This window comes from Pelophylax lessonae (assembly GCF_965119305.1).
Source record: "Pelophylax lessonae genome assembly, chromosome: 11".
Lineage (NCBI taxonomy): Eukaryota > Metazoa > Chordata > Amphibia > Anura > Ranidae > Pelophylax > Pelophylax lessonae.
The window spans coordinates 160,020,708-160,044,008 of record NC_138778.1 but is presented as its reverse complement, the minus strand read 5'-3'; the positions used below and the strand labels follow the sequence as shown (position 1 = coordinate 160,044,008).

The 23,301-nt window shown below is 42.6% G+C and overlaps 1 protein-coding gene across 1 annotated transcript in view; it reads right to left on the bottom strand.

The window, feature by feature from the left end:
• Positions 1-23,301, bottom strand: part of RAPGEFL1 (Rap guanine nucleotide exchange factor like 1) — a 137,362-nt gene that overhangs the window by 64,779 nt on the left and 49,282 nt on the right. Inside the window, exons 2-5 of the mRNA XM_082271513.1 lie at positions 23,106-23,184; positions 16,360-16,510; positions 13,667-13,764; positions 9,993-10,108 (exon numbers count right to left, since the gene is read on the bottom strand). Coding sequence (XP_082127639.1) covers positions 9,993-10,108; positions 13,667-13,764; positions 16,360-16,510; positions 23,106-23,184 — 444 coding nt within the window. The remainder of the gene's footprint in view (positions 1-9,992; positions 10,109-13,666; positions 13,765-16,359; positions 16,511-23,105; positions 23,185-23,301) is intronic.

The window sequence follows — 23,301 nt, the reverse complement described above, 5'->3', positions numbered from 1 at the left end:
AAGACTGGAGCACCGGAAGCCTGCACAGACATGGAGAGAATGTACAAACTTGTAAGCATTTCTCCTAGTGGGATTCAAAAATGGAATTCTAGTACTGTATCGCCTCACTATTTAGCGAACCATCTGTGATGGTCAGATCAATTACCCACATTCCCTTTATTGTCTATTATGTCCTAAGCTAGAGAACAAAAAAAAAGACAGCTTGGCTACTGTGGGCAATAGGGACATTTAAATTAGGAAGGCCCTGCATATTATTAAACATGCAGAAAATGATATACAGTGGGTATAGAAAAGAATCCTCCCCCTTTAAAATAATCTAATTGTGTTACTTTGCAGCCTGAAATGAAGACTGTTTTTAATTTATCCAGCTGTATTTCCGCAGTACAACTTCTAACATCAACATGAAAGATAGCACAACATGTCAGACAAAAATAAAAACCTTTTAAAACAGAATAACGGGGTGTGCGCATGCGCGTTGTCTCGGAGTCTAATGTGAGCTGACCGAGCTTTGCGCACCGCCGGCTCCATCTCAGCTATAATACGCAGTGAGGGCTTGGGCATAAGCTATACAACACCCGCCGAGCCCTGCTACAGACAGGATGCAGCGCAGGGTGACGGGACAGCCCAAAAAGCAGACTCACAAGCAGAGTAATCTGCCGCGATCGGCACAACCCTCTCCTGAACTGGCACCAGGTGGGAGAAATACACGTGGGGGTCAGGGACCTGGCCAGTCACGATCTCCCCAGCTGGCTTCAGCTTCTCCAACCACAGCTGACCGGGATCCATTCTCCTTACAGACCTCAGGTGAGCAAGTAGCAGCATTCCAGAGGGGATCCCCTCCCTATCCCCAGTCCCCTGCTGTATCCTTGGGTATGCAAACAGGGATCCTCAGCCTCTTCCCTGGAGAGGAATATGGCTGCATTGGCAGAAATTGCTATGAGCCAACCAAGCCCTACACATACTCAGCCTGACCCACAGCCTGCAGCCTACACAGAAGATGCTGTGTTGCTGGCTCATTTTTCCTATCTATTACTGCAAGAACTTTCTAAAGCTTGTTTATTCATTACCACAGACCTCAAGCAGGATTTCCAAAGCATTGGTGATAGAGTGGGCATGATAGAGTTCAAGATGGACGGCACTATCTCTAATCAGAAATCCAAAATGATTCAATAGGACTCCAATATGATTTCTGAACTCCGTCCATACTAGATTGGAGGAAGCGAATTAAAAAATTGAAGACCTGGAAAATAGGTCCCGCCACCGACCTAGAGGGGGCAGTCTATTAAGTGATGAAAGAGCTGATCCCCAATATTCTGCTCATCAGCTAGAAGTAGATCTGGTCCATCATGTTCTAACTGCCCCTTGGTTCGACGGCCTGCCGCAAGATATTGTTGTCAAGCCACATTAAGGAAAAATTGATGTCTGCTGCCAGAACCAGATCTGATCTCTCTATACAGGGAACATCTCAAATTGTTCGCTGATCTTGCTCCCTCTACAATCCTAAAACATTGGAACATGAAGCTGCTCCTTCAACAGTTGATGAATCAACAAATTAAATAGAGGTGGTCCTTTCCGTTTCGACTTAACTCTACATACAGGGGCAAATCCTATTCTTTTTTCCATGTTCCAGGAAGGGGAGGATATCCTGCTGAGCTTGGGTATAATTTCCCATGATCCGGCGACACCAAAATCACCACAACGAGCAGACCGACCCTTGTCACCCATCTGGTCCAGCCAGCATCAGTCTTCAGCGAGAGGGTCTTCTTCGATCACTTGAAAGACTGTAAGGACCTATTATTCAAAGCTTTGGGTGCAAAAACCCTTTATGTTTTCTCCGTAATGGAGACCCGTTGGTGATCCTTTGTTTTGCCCCCTCCCTCAACTCGCTTCCCCCAATTATCAGAAAGGAACAATACCCTGTCCTGTTCCTCAAAGTTATGGATGTTCTTCTTAGGATGGACTTTTTGATCTCTATATGGATGCACGTTTTGTTGCCTACCTACTTATCCTGTCGGGTAAGTCTTTTTTTTCTATGGTCATCATCAGCCCTGCCCAGTTTCCTGCTGAGTCAGGAACTTTGGCAGGTAGTATTGGAACAGTCCTGATTGGTTTTAACATATCCAAACACGCTAGCCTAGCCTTTTCGTATACGCTTATAATGGACATGAGCCGCGGTGAACACACATGCCACTACTAGTGACCTTGCCCTCATCTGATTGATAATGACAATATCTCGCTTACTGCATCAGTTTTGGTTCCTAATCAGGGTATTGGCCCACTTTTGGTTATATAAAACAATGCAATGTTTGAGTAATGTTTTGGCCATAGGCCATATGGTTTACTTCTGTTGTATGTTACTCTCTTCATTGTTTTTTTTTTCTGTTCTTTGGATCATGTGTGCCAAACTCTCCACTCTGATCCTGGGGATGGCTTATGCTCGGGAGTTGTCTTTGGGGCCTCCGTGGCTGGTACAGCTAAATTAGGAGAGTACATTCTGCCTTACCATGATGTCTAAGGTCTATTCTACCAAATACACAGTAGTAACCCACAATGTACAAGGATTTAATTCTCACTAGAAATGCACTAAAGCCTTCCACTATTACCATAAATTAGGTGCGGATGTTCTTCGGTTACAGGAAACCCACTTTTCTAGAACTTTTGCTCCCAAATACCTCAGTGCTAAATATTTACCATGCTACCCATCTACCAGCCCTGAGAAGAAGTGTGGAGTTGCAATAAGTTTTTAGAAAAAGATGCCTTTCACACCCACTTCAATTGTTAAAGACAAGGATGGAAGATATGTCATGGCAGTAGAAAAGATTAATGATCAGATGGTTTTGTTATTATCCTACTATGCTCCCAATACTGGGCTGGTGGATTTCTTTTGTAAGATGTTGGGGGTGCTGCTTCTGAAAGCAAAGGGGTGTGTAGTAGTGATCGACCGATATCAGTTTTTCGTTGCCGATATTTTGGCCAATGCATATCGGTATTGGCCGATATTTTTGTACATTTAAAAAAAAAAAAAAATTATATTATATATATATATATATATATATATATATATATATATATATATATATATATATATATATATATATATATATATATATATATATATATATATATATATATATATATATATATTTTTTTTTTTTTTTTTTTGACAGGTACATTTTTATGGCGGAATCTGGGGGGTCTAAAAGATCCCAAACCCCTCCCCTGCACTTAAATGCATTCAAAACGCCAAGTTTTGCTGTTTTGAATGCTGTAATTTTTTCTTTAATCTGGCGCCAGAGCGTACCCGGAAGTAATTTCACTCATGACATCACTTCCGGTTTTTGCATAGAGACCCGATCAGAGCCAAATGCGGCTTTGATCGAGTCTTCTGCGGCCGTGCAGGGGCTGGTTGCCCGGGTCTCCTGGTGGGACGGGAGACTCGGGCGAGCTGCGGAAGGCGGCGGGAGGGGGACGATGTCCTCTCCCGCTCCTTGTAATGACAGCATAGTGGCTTCTCAGCCGCATCGGTTGTCATTACAAGACAGTCGACCGTCGGCTATAGACGCCGGTACCGGGGTGATACCTCTAGCTGCAGACATCACTCCGGTACATGCACTTTCCTAAAATAATCGGCAATATCGGTAACCTCCGGGGCCAATTCCGATATATCGGCCCTCGATGTATCGGCTTTGCCGATAATCGGTCGATCCCTTGTGTGTAGTACTGGGTGGAGACAGCAATCTACTATTAGATCATACCTTCGATAAATCAGACCCTCAGAGCAGTGCTCAAAAGGGTGCTGAAGCACAGTTGCAAATTGTCACGGCTACTGCATTGACACAATTTGATCGATGCCTGGTGGGAGAATAACCCCTCTACTAGGCATTATACCAACTTTTCACATGTCCATGGCACTTATTCGCGCATAGACCATATTTTAGTGCAGACGCCTATGCTGTCATTTATTACTTCAGTTGAAATTCTTGAAACACCATGGTTGGATCATTCCCCAGTCAAGCTATCCCTTTCTGATTTATGGTCCAAACTGTCTCCGTCATCTTGGCCCCCTAATGCCTCCCTGTGCAATGATCCAATTATATACCGGGAAATAGAGACGGAGCTACGAGAATCTACTGACTGATACGTCCCCGACCATTAATTGGGCAGCCTATAAAGCCACTATTAGGGGCAAACTCAGTTGGCAGCTAGAGCAAAACAACATTTTGAAACTAGGATTAAACAACAAGAGGAGACAGGAACCTCTCTCAGGGAGGAACAGCGCAAATCTCCACAAATAGATATTAGGCACAAAATTGATATGGAAATGGTAGCCCTGAACCTGAGCCTTACAACACAGGTAGAAAAAAATATTCGTTTGTCCAAATATTTTACACGGTCTTCGATATTTTTACACAATGGGTAATAAGCTTAACACGATGCTAACTCGAAAATTAGCTCCAAGAGTCAACACGTCAGCTCTGCCTGGGTTACGTCTCAGAAACAGTCATTTGACACACAAGCAATAGAAAGACTTAGGATTTCTATTCCGCACTCTATTACAAGCCAGACTCTTTCCAAGAGGCTCAGGCTGATACATTTTTTCAGGATATTTCTCTACCTCAATTACAACCTGCTCATATGGAGCTTATGGATAGGGAGTTCACAGACCATGAAATTCGGTTGGCAGTCAAAAATCTTAACCCATCTAAAGCCCCAGGACCGGACTAGTTTTCCGGACATTACTACAGAAAGTATCACAAGATATTGATTCCACATTTGTGTTCCCTTTATAATGAAATTCAGCAAGGTAAGCAACTCCCAATGAATGAGAACAGGGCATTTATACGTTGCGTTACCAAAGCCAGGTAAGGACCAAGGAGATTGTGCGAACGAACTACCGACCTGTCTCCTTGATAAATGTAGATCTGAAAATTACCAAGGGCCTTGCAGCACAGATGAATTCTTTTGGCACAATATACATCCTGATCAAGCAGGCTTTGTTCCCAATAGACAGGCCTCTGACCAGACCAGGCGACTTATTTACACAATATCTACGATTTGCTCAGACTGGGATGCGAAGGGGGATTGATGGGGTACATTGCTGTCATTAGACATACATAAAGCTTTCGATTCCCTCTCCTGCAATTATCTATTTTAGGTTATGAAACGCTATGGATTTAGTCCACGGTTCTGGTCAATGCTCCGGGTTCTCTATAATTATCCCAAGGCATCCTTGCTAGTCAAAGGATACTTGTCTCGCCCCTTCACCATCTATAGGGGCACTTTCCCAAGGTTGTCCTCTCTCCCCGTTGCGGTTTATCCTAGCATTTGAGTACTTGGCTATAAAAATACAATGTTGTATAGATGTCCGGGTATTGATTGTTGGGATAGAGAGCACAAATGCGCGCTCTTTGCGGACGATATCCTCATGATGCGGTCTTCGCCCATTACTTCCATCACTAACTTATATGCAATACTTTGACCTTTTTCGCAGGGCTTACATTCCAATGGCAATCCAGGGCCCTCCCTTACTTAGGTATACATAGTAGGCCCTCCTTGCACACTTTATACTTACTACATTATCCCCTACTATTCAAAAAACTCACAGAAGACCTAGCTGAATGGCAAATCCAACCTCCATCATGGTTTGGCAGACAGTATTCTTTAAAGATGAATGTTCTTCCAAGGATTTTATATTTGTTTCGCACTCTGCCAGTGGCACTCAATAGGTCTGACCTGGCTGCATTTCAAAAGAAGATGTTTTTGTTTATCTGGGGGGCTGGGAGGCCTCAGGTGAACACACCTTGTACACTCCCAGGGGGAGAGGCGATTTGAGGGTCCCAGACTTGATCAAATATTTGTATGCAGCCCAGTTAGCGCTGATGTGGCTGCTGCCAAGACTGAGACCCCCTATTCTATGCCTGTCCCTATCACTCTCCCTGGGGATATGGGATAGACAATCTAAAGCTCATAAATTCAAATTGCCTCATGGCCCTTTGGCTCCCTTGTTTCAGAATCCTGAGTTTGTCCCGGGTCTTGCCCCTCAAGCTTTCACTTGATGGATTAATAAAGGATTCTTACGTATAGCAGACATGTGTGACCATAGGGGTGTGTTGTCTAGGCAAACCCCAATAGGAAATAACTACCAGGACCTTAGTTCTTTCGATACTCCCAGTTAGAACATTATCTTCATTCATTAAAATGCAAATCCGATGTAGTCTGTATGTATGGAATATTTATGCGACAAGTTTGACAAGCTTAGGGGTCACATATCGGAAATATACAATATTCTAAAAAAAATTGAGGCTAAGAAACAAGGATATATGGAAAAATGGGAAGCTGATTTGAATGAATCACTAGAACTGGATGAGTGGCAAGTATTGGCATAAAACGCCTGTAAGTCTCTCATCAACACATCGATCATTGAAGCAAATTGCAAGGTGTTCCTGAGGTGGTATATGGTTCCTGTCAGACTGGCTTCTTATGTCCCGGGGGCTTCTCCACTTTGCTTTCGTGGCTGTGGCCGGGAGGGGATGGCGTTTCACACCTGGTGGCAATGCCCCAAGGTGCGGCGTTATTGGATTTGAGTATATAATTTCATCTACTCTCCAACTCAGGTTACATAGGTAAGTCAGGTTGAAAAAAGACACAAGTTCAACCAGAAAAAATAACAGTATTGAAAACCCAAACATACAATCCCATATACACAATCCTATACCCCTTGTTGATCCAGAGGAAGCCGAAAATAAACCCCAGCAAAGCATGATCCAATTTGCTACAGCAGTGGAAAAAAATTCCTTTCTGATCCCCCGAGAGGCAAATCGTGTATTCCCTGGATCAACTTTACCTAAAAAAATTTTAATACCCATTTATATTATGTACACCTAGGAAAGAATCCAGACCTTTTTTAAAGCAATCTAGTGAGCTAGCCAGAACCACCTCTTACGGTTTAGAAACCTTTCCGTATTTGGAGACGAAATCCGTTTTCCTCTAGACGTAAAGAGTACCCCTTGTCCTCTGTGTTGACCTTAAAGTGAACAACTCAACACCAAGTTCACTATATGGACCCCTTATGTATTTATACATGTTGATCATATCCCCCCTTAATCTCCTCTTCTCGAGAGAATAAATTCAGTTCCTCTAATCTTTTCTCATAGCTGAGGTCCTCCATGCCTCTTATCAGTTTGGTTGCCCTTCTCTGCACTCTCCAGTTCCCCGATATCCTTTTTAAGAACTGGTGCCCAAAATTGAACTGCATATTCCAGATGAGGTCTTACTGATGATTTGTACAGGGGCAAAATGATATCTACAAAAGTCCCAGAAACATGCATTATTGGGCAGCCCGGTGGAGAAAGCCCCGAGACAATTCTCAATGATTAATTACCTTCATATTTGTGGCAGTGAGGATAGTGATTGCTAGGTCACGTAGGTTAGCTATCATACCTTTTGACCTACTTAAGGTGAAACTCTTGGATTATGATAAATGAACGTCTTTTAGCCATTCTGAATGATAAGGTAAAGCTGTTTGAAAAAGTCTGGAGCAACCTGGTTTAAATTATATTGAAGGTGATTCCCAAGCTGGTTCGGCTTAGGATGTTTCCGGGAGAGGAGTGTGAGCACGAAGGTAATCTATCCTACTTTTTTCAATTCTTCTGATCTTTCTGCTTATTCTCCATTCTGCAGAACGTCCGTGCTAGTTTTAGGTGGACGCCAGATTTTTAGATTTGAAATATGGGAATACTCTCCCTCATTTAGGTGGTTATATATGTTGAAGCACATACTAGGAGAGCCAGGATACTTGGCTCAAATCAATCCCCTGGCGCAATTCCCCTCGTTTTTGCCAGATTATCATAATTCCTAAATGGGAAGTTCGGATGGTATGGCGTTAAACGTAAACATTTGCAATTTGAAAAAAATCTTATTTCCGGGTTTCATTATATTGCAATAATATGCTAGTAGTAATCTTCTGCTAACCCTTTGGCTATGTTTTGTTATATAGTATTTTATGTAGGAGAGGATAAGGCTACATTCACACCTGAGCGTAGCGTTTTCGCGTGTTTTTACCGCGATTTACAGGCGTTTTTTGTGTAGGCGTTTTTAGATGAATAGAAACCAATGGAAAACGCCTGTAATCTGCCTAAAAAGAAGCTCATGTACTTTTTTGAGCGTTGGGCGTTTTGCTTACAGCGTCAAAACGCTCAGATGTGAACAGGGGCCATTGAAATGAATAGGATTTGTCTTGTTGGGCGTTTTGAGAGCTCATCCTAGAGCAGAAAAACTCCCCAAAAACGCCCCAAAACGCCTAGATGTGAACGGAGCCTTAGTGGCATAGAATTTATATGTCGCTACATTGCAATGTTACATTTAATTGCTTGTTTTTTTTTTCTAAATCTCAATAAACAGCATTGATAAACCAAAACAGAGCAACAGAATTAAAGAAAGAATGACCCCCCTCCTAAAAAAAAAAAAAAAAAAAAAAAAGGAAAAACTCAAATCAGGTGTGATTAGTTCAGCGTGTAAATAGCTTTCCAGGAGCATTTCAGTCCCTTGAAGTGCAAATGAAACAAACAACTATGGGTGGCAAGGATAAAGTTGTGGAAAGGCATAAGTCAGGAGGAGATGGATACAAAAAATAGTCAAAGGCTTCATCAATGCCAAGAAGCACCGTAAAGTGCATTATTATTAGGAAGTGGAAAGTATTTGGTACAGCACAGACCCTCCCAGGATCAGGATGTCGCTCCAAACTGGATGAAAAAAAACAGGAAGAAAAAGTGGTCAGAGAGGCGTCAGAGGCTACCAAAAGGCCTGGAGCAACTCTGAAGCAGTTGCAAGAATTTATGACAAAGAGTAGTCATTGTGTGCATGTGACAACAATATCACAAATTCTCCACAAATGTGGCTTGTATGGGAGGATTGGAAGAAAAAAAGTCACTCCTCAAGAAAGGCCATTTTCAGTCATGACTGAGCTTTTCCAAAACGCAACTTGAAGATTCTGAGGCCAGATGAAGAAAAAAAAAAAAAAAAAAAAAAAGGTATTATGGTCAGCCGAGACTAAAACTGAATTATTTAGTCTCAATACCAAACGATGTCTGGCGGAAATCCCATACAGCTCACCATCCAAATAACACCATTCCTACAGAAAAGCATGGAGGTGGTGATATGGTGGTGTTTCTCTGCAGCAAGGGCTGGAGCACTTATCAGGATAGAAGGAAAAATGGATGGGGCAAAATACCATCAAATTCTTGAGGAAAATCTGCTGCCCCCTGCCAGGAAGTTGTCAATGGGAAGAAGGTTTACCTTCCAACATGACAATGACCAAAAGTTCACAGCAATAATGACTACATAGTGCTTGAAGGAGAAAAAAGGTGAATGTCCTTGCATGACCTAGTCAGAGCCCTGACTTAAACCCCATTGAAAATCTGTGGAATGACTTGAAGGCTGCAGTCCACAAACTGTCACCATCAAATTTAACTGAACTTGAGAAGTTCTGCAAATAAGAGTGGGCAAATATTGCAAAGTCTAGATGTGCAAAGTTAGTAGGGACCTATCCCAACAGCCTAAAGGCTGTAATTAAAGAAAAAGGTTGTTCAACAAAACTGACACAAGAGGGTGATCCTTTTTCCAACTCAGTGATTCTGTTGTTGATTTTTTTAAAAACATTTTTCTGACATGTTGGGGTTATATTTTTCATTTGGAAGTAAATACCGCTGGATAAAACAAAAATGATGTTTGTCCTCATTTCAGGCTGCAAAGCAACAAAATTTGATTTTTTTTTTTAAAGAGGGTGATTCTTTTCTATACCCACTTTATCTTAAACATTATCTAACAAGTCACGGTACATGTAACTAAACTAGTTATATCATGAACTGGTTAAAGACCTTCACAGACACAGTTTAACACAATATGATCTACAAACACGTTAACACATTCAGAAACAACACACAATAACAGTCATATCTAATAAGACAAGTCTCTTCAGACATAAAAAAACTTACTTTCATCGGAACCCCTAAATGCTACCCGTGGCTGCAGGCAGGAGTCAATCCGTCGAAAATGGCGGAATAGGGGCTTGACTTGTTTGGAGCATGGAGCTGCGCTCCCATCTGTAAGCCTGCATGAAATGGGACATGTTAGGATAAGGCCCAAGTGTATACTTCAAGCTACAAAAAAAAATGAGCACCAAACATTTCTCTACTCTCTGTACAGTTCAGGGATTCCTAAAGGGTTAGGCAGACGGGCAGTCCCAAAGTAACAAACATCGGACTTCCAAACGGAGGGATACAACAGGAAGTGAGCGGAAATTTACCCCTAGAAAGGGAAATTCACTCCTCTAAGAGTTCTCTTGGGAAAAAAAAGCGTCTCCACTGAAGCTTTATCACCAATCCTTGTTTCCACGACAGCCCAAAATTTTCAAAATCCAATTGTCACAGGGACAGAGAGTGAGGTGAAATCTTCTGAAAAGGGACAACGACAGCAAAACAAATGTTACAGGGGTGTGAACCCTTCCCTATGCAATCTAACCTAAGCGTGAAAAAAATAATGTGGCTGGAGTTGGATTTAAATAATTTACCTGTTCCAACTTGCATACAAATTCAACAACAAACCTACAGAACCTTGTTTGTAACCTGGGCGCTGCCTGTATACAAACAGAAATATATACACAGTATTGTCAAAAGTATTTGGACGCCTGCCTTTACACGCAAAATAACTTTAATGGCATCCCAGTCTTCGTCCACAGAGTTCAATATGGAGTTGGCCCAACCTTTGCAGCTACAACAGCTTCAACTCTTCTGCGAAGGCTGTCCACAAGGTTTAGGAGTGTGTCTATGGGAATGTTTGACCATTCTTACAGAAGCGCATTTGTGAGGTCAGGCACTGATGTGGACTAGAAGGCCTGGCTCTCAGTCTCAGCTCTAATTTATCTCAAAGGTGTTCTATTGGGTGCGGGCCGGTCCAGTTCCTCCACCATTCATGTCTTTATGGACCTTTATTAACCCGACAGTCTTGCTCTAATTCAACTCCAAGGTGTTCTAAGATCTAGGCCTTCTTAGCCAACATCAATGTCTGACCTCACAAATGCGCTTCTAGAAGAATGGTCAAATATTCCCATAGAGGGTGGGCCAACTTAATATTGAATCATACGGACTCAGACTGGGATGCCATTAAAGTGATTGTAAAGTCTTTTTTTTTTTTCCAACAACATGTTATACTTACCTCCTCTGTGCAGTTGGTTTTGCACAGAAGAGCCTGGATCCTCCTCTGATCACATCCCTTGTTGCTGCTCCTGGCCCCTCCCTCCCATCGAGTGCCCCCACAGCAAGCAGCTTGCTATGGGGGGGCACCCGAGCCGAGCTGCAGCTTTGTGTGTCCATTCAGACACGGAGCTGCCCCCTCTCTCTCCTGATTGGCTAACTAACTGACAGCTGCGGGAGCTAATGGCGCCATGGCTGTGTCTCAGCCAATCAGAAGAGAGTGAACAGTGGACCTGGACGGCCGAGGAACTTGTGCTGGAGAGAGAAGAGGTTCAGGTAAGTATTAGAGGGTGCTACACCCAGATGGTTTATTATCCTAATGGATAGAATGCACTAAGATAAAAAGCCTTCTGACTTTACAACTCCTTATTTATTTTAAGGTTACAATCCCTTTAAGATCGTCTTTTTACATACCATAAATAAATAAGACATCCCCTGAAAATAAGTGTTTTTAAAATAAGACTGGGTCTTATATTAATGGCTTGCGCAGCCATTAATATAAGACCCAGTCTTATTTTCGGGGAAACACGGTAGTGTACTTGCTGAGCTTAGCAAACAGCAAAATCTGCTACATAAAAAGGAGAATGGAATGGAGCCCACAGAAGAAGACAGTTCTGGCCCATAGTTGAAATACCAGCGCTTCCTTCCCTGCTGGGTAGGTGCCACAAGGCTCTTGCGCACATTTTGGGCAGTTTGTTAATCAGATATTAAATGCATTAGAGGGCACATGCAGGACATAGGGATTTACACCAGAAATGCAGATAGAAAGGGCAGAGCAGGATTCATACCTCCGTGTTAGCTGACAGATCTGGAATATTAGGCTCCCCTCATGCAGGCAGTATAGTTTAAGTTGCCTGCCTGCTTCAAACCATAAACAGCATGATTACCAGGGATACTTAGCCTAGGTTCACTCTGATGTGGAGCGATTTGAATCTGATTTCCAGTGTGATTTGTAGGGAGCGGTTGTACTGTGAGTTGATGCGATTCAAATGCGATTTTGAGGCGAGTTTTTACTTTTCCAACTCATCCCTGCTGTCAGCAGGAGGGGTTGAGTCATTGGTTGTTAAGTAGCTTGCACCCACCGGGTTCCATACAATAATGAGTCATCCCTGTGGTCAGGGCTCAAATCACATCTGAACCGCATCAACTCGCAGTACAACTGCCCCTTGAAATCGCACTGAAAACAGGATTGAAATCGCACTGCAACAGTGTGAACCCAGGCTAAAACATGTCAGAGGTGATGAAACCTGTACTGGACTAATTCAGGAAGCCTTAGAGCTGTGATCCCTAACCAGTGGCTTGCGCAGCACCTAGGGCTCAGCCTTTTTTTGTATGTCTTTGCAGCTGATCAGCAATGATGTGGCTGATAACCTATCACTGTATTTTTCCCATAAGCATGACGCCAAACAAATTTCATTCTCTGGGAGACAGACAAATTGACTAAAAAGGCAATTTCTCAGATGTCAATTTATTTTTAAAGCGGTAGTAAAAAGTGTCACAAAAAAAAAAACAAAACAAAAAACAAAGCCTATTGGCTGTCACATAATTGAAAAACTCTTGATCGCAAGGAGCGATAGGGAGTTTTCCATGAACAGCAGGTCACTGTACCAGGAGCCAAGGCCCAGCCGCTGAGAGTACGCATATTTGCGTGCACTCCGTGTCAAGAGGTTAATAAGTGATCAGCTAATCTCTGTTCTTTGCTGCAGAAGGGGCTTGGAGAACTGGGGGTGTAAAAACAGCAGAACACTGATCTTCCCTGTGCATGGCTGTGCGGGGTGGGGGGGCACAGATCATTGGAGAACAAGCAGGCTGAGCTCCTAGCCAGAAAACTGACCACGCTGGAATGGATGTGCCTTAATGCTTAGTGTGGTCAGAAATAGGGGAGCAGGGAGACTGGCAGAAACACCAGGTATGTGAAATAAAAATATAAAAAAAAAAATAAAAAAACAAAAGATGTAATACAAAGAGCAGTGAATACTTTTTAACACAAGTACATAGTACAACAGACCCAATCAGGATAATGAAATGCTGGGGTAACATATTCTTTAATTCCTCTATTCAAATCTGAATGCTGCTAACCTCACCATCCATTGCCAATGCATAACTAGTGATACTGGCAGGCCTACTGATGGGGCACTAAAGGAATTAGCATCAGTTCCCCCAGCTTTACCTCCATACAGAAACCAGAACATGCAAATGTAAAATTTCTCCTAGTCTGTACAGATTACTAGAAATGCGGTATATAGTAGGGTTATAGGTAGTTACACATAACAGTTCAAAAATCAATTGAACATTTTTCCCAATAGACAAGATTAATTTTTGCTTGGAGTTCTTTGCTTCCCCTGTACAACATTAGCACTGTGGAATGCGATAGTGTTGGGATAGAACATGTCAATCTTTGTTATGTATTTTTCTACCTGAGTTCAGCTGTCTCCACCAGTCGATGCAGCCTGATGACATTCCCCTCGAGCTGTGGAAGGTTTGGAGCGTCCCGCATCACCAAGACATAGAAATCCTGCAGGGAAAACAGTAATTAATGGAGGCCTTGGCAGATTTTATGCAAACCCTTCAAGTTCCCAAAAAGAACAAGACAGCGTTTTTTCAGGCTAAGCTACTAGTCACGATATGCAGTAGTATCCCTCAGGTACGAGATCCTGGAATGTTTTTTTTATTTTTAATAAATGGTAATTTCACTTGATTAAATGGCTCTTGCAGCAATATACAGGTCACAAGTGTACAATTTTTATTAAAAAAAAAAAAAAAAAAAACACTGACATTTATTTATAAAGTATTCATTAGGTTGCACCAATTATTAATGCATCTTTGTAACAGACTACAAGGATTCCAAATTATTAGGGTGCACTTGGCACCAACAGTACGTATATACAGTTCGGGAAAAAGGTATTTGATCCCCCTGTTGATTTTGTATGTTTGTATAATTTTAATGAGAGGTTTATTTTAACAGTGAGAGATAAAAACGCATTTCAAAAAAGTTATAAATTGATTTGCATTTTAATGGGTGAAATAAAGAATTGACCCTTTTTGCAAAACATGACTTTGTGATTGCCAACAAGGGTTTTTCCACCAAGTACTGAGGTCAGAAATGTCTTGTAGCTGGCAGATCCTCTCCAAGTCATTAAGGTTTTGAGGTGGACGTTTGGTAACTCGAACCTTCAGCTCCCTCCACAAATTTTCTATGGGATTAAGGTCTGGAGACTGGCTAGGCCACTCCAGGACATTGATGTGCTCCTTCTTGAGCCACTCCTTTGTTGCCTTGGCCGTGTGTTCTGGGTCATGCTGGAATACCCATCTACGACCCATTTTCAGTGCCTCGGCTGAGGGAAGGAGGTTCTCACCCAAAATTTGATGATGTATGGCCCCGCCCATCTTCCCTTTAATGGTGAAGTTTTCTTGTCCCCTTCACAGAAAAACACCCCCAAAGCAGAATGTTTCCACCTTCATGTTTGACAGTGGGGATGGTGTTCTTGGGGTCATAGGCAGCATTCCTCCTCCTCCAAACACGGCGAGTTGATGCTAAAGAGCTCGATTTTCATCTGACCACAACACTTTCACCCAGTTCTCCTCTAAATCATTTACATGTCCACTAGCAAACTTTAGGCGGGCCTGTACATGTGCTTTCTTGAGCAGGGGGACCTTGCGGGCACTGCAGGATTTCAGTCCATTACGGCTAGTGTGTTACCAATTGTTTTCTTGGTGACTTTGGTCCCAGCTGCCCTGAGATTGACAATATTCTCCAATGTAGTTCTGGGCTGATTCCTCACCAATCTCATGATCATTGAAACTCCACGAGGGGAGACCCTGCATGTAGGCCCAGACTGACAGTTATTTTGGGTTTCTTCCATTTGTGAATAATCGCACCAACTGTTGTCATCCTCTCACCAAGCTGCTTGGCGATGGTCCTGTAGACCATTCCATCCTTGTTTAGGTCTCCAATCTTGTCCATTACATCCTTGGACAGCTCTTTGGCCTTGGCCATGGTGGAGAGATTGGAATCTGATTGATTGCTTCTGTGGAGAGGTGTCTTCTGTGGAGAGGTGTCTTTTATACAGGTAACAAGGTGTGATTAAGAGCACTCCATTTAACAGAGTGCTCCTAATCTCAGCTTGTTACCTGTATAGAAGACACCTGGGAGCCAGAAATCATGCAGCTTGATAGGGGATCAAATACTTATTTCACTCATCAAAATGCAAATCAATTTATAACTTTTTTGAAATGCGTTTTCCTGGATTTTTTTGTTGTTATTCTGTCTCTCACTGTTAAAATAAAACCTATCCTTATAAATTTTAGGCTGATCATTTGTCAGTGGGCAAATATACAAAATCAGCAGGGGATCAAATACTTTTTCCCCTCACTGGGCTTTTTATCCCATAGGTTTGCATATATGTCCTTGTGCTGGGAGCACACCATACAGCGTGCTCCCAGCACAGAGACCTGGGGTCTCATCAGGAGCCCCGGGTCCTGTACTTACAATTGGGACCTGGAATTCATGGTTCCGGGTCACCTTATCACTGTGATAGCCTCTAAATTGGCAATCACAGTGATTAGTAACTGAAGCCCATCCCTGGGTTTTCTCTCTCTGACTACTTTGTACATCCAGGTATATTCCAACTGGATGTACAAAGTAGTTGTGATGATGTGTACAGTTTTACTAACGCATGTCAAATTTGCAAAATTCTGCTTATGCATGAACATTTGTTTTACCCTTAGGTGGGAAGGGGTTAATTAACAAATTGTTTCAAATTACAATGTGCAGCTATCAGATTGGATCTACACTAGCAAAAAATCCAATAATATACGGCAGCAGTGTGTAACCTTTAGCAAAGCAGTTAGTGATCTATTGTTTCCACACTTTGCATAGCATTGGGTGAGCGTATGTCATTGTATATTAAAGATGTGACCTTGAGCCATTAACCTCAGTAATAGGTAACCTTCTAACCTCAAATAAAGTTTGAAGTGACCCTTTGGCCTTACATAGAATGCCACACCATGACCTTTGACGCGTAGTGACATACAGGCGTAGAACTGTCCATCTTGAACATAGATGGGTCGCCCTGAGCACTTGTGAAGGCTCCTATTTCTTGGATCTTACCTTGATTAGCTGGAAAGTGCGCTCCTCTTCCTGCAGAGAGTCCTTATATGTGTCCAGGAGATTCAGAAGAGCACAGAGGACAGCTTGCTTCTTCTGCACAGCATCACCTCCTTCCCACGTTGGAGATGTATGTCGGCTGCATCCACAGAAAGTGTTTAAGTTAAGGAAAAATACAACATGAAACCAAAGCATGATGTATGGTTCGACAAAAGTATGGACAGGTGGAATGATGATTTAAATAGAGGAACATTTTTTTACAGGTAAAAGAAATACCCACCAACAGCTTCTCCATCTGTCCTTAATTTGAACACACAGTCTGAGCATAGAAGTGCTAGGCAATAGAAATGTGTAGTTTACATAAATATGGTCTGATTTGTCCCGAATATTGGTGCGAGGGCAGAGAAATGTGTCTTCTCTAATCATCTCTCACAGAACAGCAATAAACTGTAAATGAGGATGCACAAGTGACTGTTATAGTTTTAGGACAGTTTCTGATGAGGTATGGAGGAGAATAGCCTTACCGCTGCAAAACAAGCAAATGATTGCCTGGTGTGCAATTCATCGTGTACTTCACAGCTTCACTTTACTTTCATAAAGTTAGCAAATCATGACTGAAAAAAAAAAAAAGGAGGGCCACCATTGCTGCTGGCCTCCTTCTGAAAATACTATTTCAAGGATATTATATCAAACCTCTAGCTACTTTAAAGCCAGCCATAGATGGAGCGATTTTCTTTTGAAAATTGCTCTATTCTCCCATTAACACAGTCAGTGTCAGTCAGTCTCCCGCAGAGCTTTTGCGTACTCCTGGCAGGTGGGCAGGGGGAGCTGTCCGGGGCCAGGAGAACCCACTGTGATTATGGCTATAGCTGTTGGCAATAATTGCATGAGCAATCCAACAGACTGGTTGTACCCAAGTTGATCGATCAACTTGGATACATTCAGCCATCCCATACTGTACATTGTTCGAATCTCGGCTAGCCCCTGCTGAACCGAGCAAGATTCAAACTGTCTATGGCTGACTTAAGAGTCTCTGATCTGGAAAACGTGTGCAGCCAAGGAAAGTCAGAGACCAGTAGAATTCCTTATCTGCATATTTAAAAGTATAGAACCTAGGTAGTCCCTAACATTTTCAAGGGAACCCAGCAATAGCCCGCCCCAATGTTTCTCTCAAGATAAGTTTTCATATACAGTATACAGTGGGGAAAATAATTATTTGATCCCCAGCAGATTTTGCAAGTTTGCCCACGTACAAAGAAATGAAGGGTCTACCATTTTTTATCATAGATGTATTTTAAATGATAGAGACAAAATAACCAAAAATTAAAACAAAACCACATAAAACAAATTCTATAAATTAGGCTGCAGTTCAGTGGGTAAAATAATGATTCGATCCTCAAGCAAAACATGACTTGGTACTTGATGGAGAAACCCTTGTTGGCAAGCAAAGAGGAAAGATGTTTCTTGTAGCTGGTTACCAGGTTTGCACACATCTAAGGGGGGTTTTGGTCCACTCTTCTTAACAGAGCTTTTCTAAATCCTTAAGGCTTATTGGCTGTCTCTTGGCAACTTGAAGTTTCAGCTCCCCCCATAAATTTTCTATAGGGTTAAGGTCTGGAGACTGGCTAGGCCACTCATTGCTCGTTTCCACTGAGCTTTCTGGTACGGTTCGGTACGCTATTTATGCCGTTTCCACTATAATTGGTACCCTAATTCCAAACCGTACCACTTTTTGGTACCCTTTCCTTTGGGGTACCAAACACATTAGTACCGTACCAACAGGGTGGAGCTACACTCTGCAGAACTTTGATTGGTTGACAGAGAATCGTCTAACACAGCTTTCCTGCTACACCACGCCTATCATGAAAGGGTACTATTGGCAGTGGAAAAGCAATGTGTACCGTTCCGAACCGTACCAAACTGAACTGTACTGTACCACTCAGTGGAAAACGAGGCATTAATGTCCTTAATGCACTTCTTCTTGAGCCACTCCTTTGTTGCCTTGGCAGTAGATTTTGGGTCACTGTCATGCTGGAAGACCCATTCACGACCGATCTTCAGTGTTCTGGCTGAGGGGAAAAAGCTTCACATCAAAGATTTTAGAATACATAACCGGGTCCATTGGCCCCTCAATGCAGCAAAGTCAGCCTGTACCTTTAGGAGAGAAACAGCTCCAAAGCATTAGGTTTCCATCTCCCTGCTTGACTTTAGAGATGGTGTTCGAAGGGTCATAGTCAAAACATACTACCAAGGCAACAAAGAGTGGCTCAAGAAGAAGCACATTAAGGTCATGGAGTGGCCTAGCCAGTCTCCAGACCTTAATCCTATAGAAAATTTATGGAGGGAGTTGAAACTTTGAGTTGCCAAGTGACAGCCAAGAAACCTTAAGGATTTAGAGAAGATCTGTAAAGAGTGGACAAAAATCCCTCCTGAGATGTGTGCAAACCTGGTCACCAACTACAACATACATCTTACCTCTGTGCTTGCCAACAAGGGCTTCTCCACCAAGTACTAAGTCAATTCAATTTATAACATTTCTATCATGTAGTTTTTTTTCTGGGTTTTTGGTTGATATTTTGTCTCTGTCATTTAAAATACACCTATGATAAAAAATTATCGACCCCCAATTTCTTTGTAAGCGGGCAAACTTACAAAATCTGCAGGGGAACAAATAATTAATTTTCCCCACTGTACATTCCAAAAAAGGTTAGGCACAGTGTACTACCTAAAGAGTATGGTATAACCTGACATTCTTATTACTGTACGATTTTGTGTGGTGTAGAATATTTACTATCTAAGGTTACAAGCTCCAACATATTCCAAAGCTTTTTACAAATTGCACAAAACCATTTACTTCCGTTCCGGCTGTTTTGTTGGAGTTTACAATCTGACGTCACTTGAGCAATTATAAAAAACAGACGCTCACTCCTTAATAACATTATTTTTTAGGTAGAATCCAATTAGTGTATTAGCTTACCCATTAAGCTGTACACTATATCAACAGTTCTTAAAGTGAACCTGTGCTTGCCTTTGAAAGACAAAAGAAACAGGTTCATTTTAAATGCCACACTCCCAAGCAGCACATACTCCCTTATAGCTCCATTCAGCCATGAGGGATGGGTAATACCCAGTAGTTTCAGGCATGGAGGATCATGAGACTCACTCCTCTTTCTTAGATAGCAGTGGTCTCCAAACTGCAGCCATTTGCTTGCTTTTATTTGGCCCTTGGGGCACTCCTTATTCCTTCCACTGATATGAGACAGTACTCCGACATCAACAATGGGGCAACATTTCTCCCACTGACACAAGTCACCAACCACAGTCCGGCCCCCCTAAAGTCTGAAGGGCAATGAACCAACCCCCTGTTTCGAAAGTTTGGAGACCCCTGTCCTCCAGGATTCTCTCGTTTACTGCCACCTACAGGAAGATTGGACACTGGCAAACAAAAAACAAAATTTGGGCTAGCCAAGGATAACCCACCTACTCTCAACACGTCTAAGTTTTCTGGCAAAGTAATACCAATAGCATAATCAAAGACACAGAGGGGTGGGACCTGTCCCTAATTAACTCAAAAGAAACATTTTCTTCAAAAAACCACATTCTTCTGGTTTACTGAAGAACTCAAGAAAAGTAGAGAGATAGCATGGTGTCAATAAGAATTAAGATGACCTCTAGTTTGGGAGTAATGGCAGAGGTTGGTGACTCCTCAGATGAGGGAATGTTTATTAAGAACCTAATGAACTCAATATTAGACAGAGTATCCATGGCTTAAGACTTAGAGGCCAATAACTCCCTGGGAAGATCAGACAAGGCATCAGACATACCGCCGGGAAGTCATGGAACAATGAGCTCTATGGTCACAGTCAGCAGTCAAATGTGCTATATGGCACATAAACTCTTGTATGACTGAGGTGAAATCCTCCTAGGATAATGCCGAGGAGAGGCCATGCCCGAGAGAACCAGTAAAGACTCAAAAGATGAGAGACTCTAGACTGCAAAATTCCAGGCCCTCAGTGTCAGGCACCACAACGGGTATATTGCAGGCAGTACCATGATCATACGCTGGAAGCACCCAGAAAAGTGGGACTGATCCCTATGTGTCCAGAATCCAACACAGGTGGGGGCAAGGTAACACATGGTAGGGCTTGAACAGGCAGTAATCCTGCTCTTGGTAGCAGGAGAGAGCTGGGCAGCCAAAAGTGACCATGTCCCTGTAGACAGGTAGCAGGAAATGATTTACATGCATCACTTGCTTCCTCAGCATTGAAGGAACTAGAAAAAGCACAAGGATCATGCACACATATACAGCACTCCACCCAGTGGAGGGAAGGGAATCAGAGCTCAATCCCTCAGCAATAATTCCTTCTGTCATAAAACTGAAGGAAAGCAGGAATTTTAAATGGTACCCAGTGGTCCTAGTAATGAGGAGGCTCCATGCACTCAGCCCACGTGGCCTACACAAAGTGAGTTTTCATAGATCGGATCACAGCTGGGGCTGTGCCACAGCTCTGAACCTGGAGAGTATAGTTCTCACAGGAACATAAACTAATAAAAGAAAAAAACAGTTTAAAAAAAAAAAAAAAAGGAAAAAATGCTCGGACCAGAGATCCCAGCAAGAACTAGGTCCTTACTCCTGACTAGGCAGAAAAAAACTGAAGTCCTATAGCAGGAAGTGGGAGTAACCCCCTAGGACTGCCCTTTAGGCGTAGTCAAAATTGTTTCCACCTAGTGTCCTACTCCTATGGAGAGCAGCATAACCCAAGAGTCAAAGAAAATATGGAGCTGTGTCTGTCAATGAACGAAAAATAAATGGTGTTTAGATTTTTTATTTTTCTTTATTAAAATAATTACAGTGCCATCATTTATATACAGAAATAGAAGAAACAATATAAATTAAACAGTGTGTGTTTAGTATCATTTTAACCACTTGCCGACCGCCGCACGACTATCTACGTCGGCGGTCAGCCCCTCACAGGCAAACTAACGTAGGGCTACGTTGCTTGCTTGTGAGGGTCTAGGGAGCGAGCGCGCGCCCCCGGAGGCGCGCTCCCGCGTGGTCACGGACCCCCCCGCGCGTGTGACCAGCGGACCCGATGTCCGCCGGCCACTCGGCGATCGGCGGGGGAGAGGGAGAATGTCAGGCAGCTTGTGTAAACAAGCTGCCTGTCATTCTCCTCGCTGCAAAGACACTGATCACATGGATCTACTATGTAGATCCGTTGATCAGTGTCCTTACAGCTGAAGCCACAGCCAATCACAGTAGAAAGCACGCCCCTAGGGACACACACAGCCCCTCCCTCCCAAATAAAGTTAACCCCTTCACTACCAGTGTATTTTTACAGTAACAGTGCATATATATAGCACTGATTACTGTAGAAATGTCACTGGTAACCCCAAAAGTGTCAAAAATGTCAGTCAAGGGTCCGATCTGTCCGCCGCAATGTCGCAGTACCGCAAAAAAAAAAAAAATCGCAGATCGCCGCCATTACGCGTTAAAAAAAAAAACAACAAAAATGACAAAAATCTTTCCCTTTGTTAGTAAACGCGATAACTTTTGCGCAAACCAATCAAAATACGCTTTTTGCGATTTTTTTTACCAAACATAGGTAGCATAAAACAAATTGGCCGAAAAAGTTAAAAAATTTTGATTTTTACATTTTTTTGGGGGGGAATTTCATATAAAAAAATGTGAAAAATATTGTTATTTTTGCAAAATTGACGCTCTTTTTTTGTTTATAGCGCGTGATCAAAAAATCGCACAGGTGATCAAATACCACCAAAAGAAAGCTCTGTTTGTGGGAAAAAAAGGACGCCAAATTCGTTTAGGTACAGCGTCGCACGACCGCGCAATTGTCCATTAAAGTCACGCAGTGCCGAATCGCAAAATACCCCCTGGTCGGAATGGGGGTAAAATCTTCCGGGGCTTAAGTGCTTAAGCCCCTTTTGGGTGAAACCTGTAAGAATGAGGCTTTGTCCAGGTGAACTCTATTGTGATCTAGCCCTGGAAGAATAAAGCTTTTTAAAGACGGATGTCAATAAAGTGCGGCCAACTTTGTGCTTTCCATGTGGGAAGCACTAGTGAGCTACATTCTGCAGGCACCTGAAACCACAGAGATGGGCGAATTACTGGCTTTAAGCATCAGTTCTCTTTGATACTGTGAGTAAAGCTGGCCATACACAGTTCGAATCTCGGCCGGTTCAGCAGGAACTGGCCGAGATTCAAACCATTAATGGGTAGGCTGATCGATCAACTTGGGTACAACCAGCCTGCTGGATATGCTTCAGATTATCGCAAGCAGCTACTACAGCCGCTAGCAATAATCAGGGTCTTCTCCCAGCAGTGACGGCTTCCCCTGCCGGCAGAAGACAATGTCTTGGCAAGAGGGATTCCCCTGTCAGCGCTGTTTGTGCTGATGGGGGAATCATGCAAATTTCTTCCCTGCAACCCGTGGCTGCAGGAAAGCAATTAGCACCCTCTATGGCTGGTCTAGGAAGGTTTATAAAGGGCTGTCCTACAATTTCTTCATTTGTCAGTGTCCAAACCTCCTGTAGGCGGCAGTATAACTTGCAGTCTCTGAATCCCTGTGTCCCTAAGTGATTGCAAATCTCCTCAGAAGGGTCCCTTCTAGACAAAACAAAAAAAAGTTTGTGCTGGAGTTAGGCTTTAAATTTCAAACCTAAAAGAATAGGTAATTACACATACATGTCTAATAAGTTTTTCAATGTACAGAATAAAACAAGAAGGATATTATTGCTGTAACTGGACCAGAAGTTCTTCCGTAGGCAGAAACAGAGTATGGGTGAGGATGAAATCGTCCAACGCTAGTTCTGGTGGAAAAAGCAAGAGAAAAAAAAAAATTTATTTGGATTATTATTAAAAACAAGTCTTGTGAAAAAAAAAAAAACAGAAGTAAATGTATTCTCATAGCAACCAGATTGCTGGTG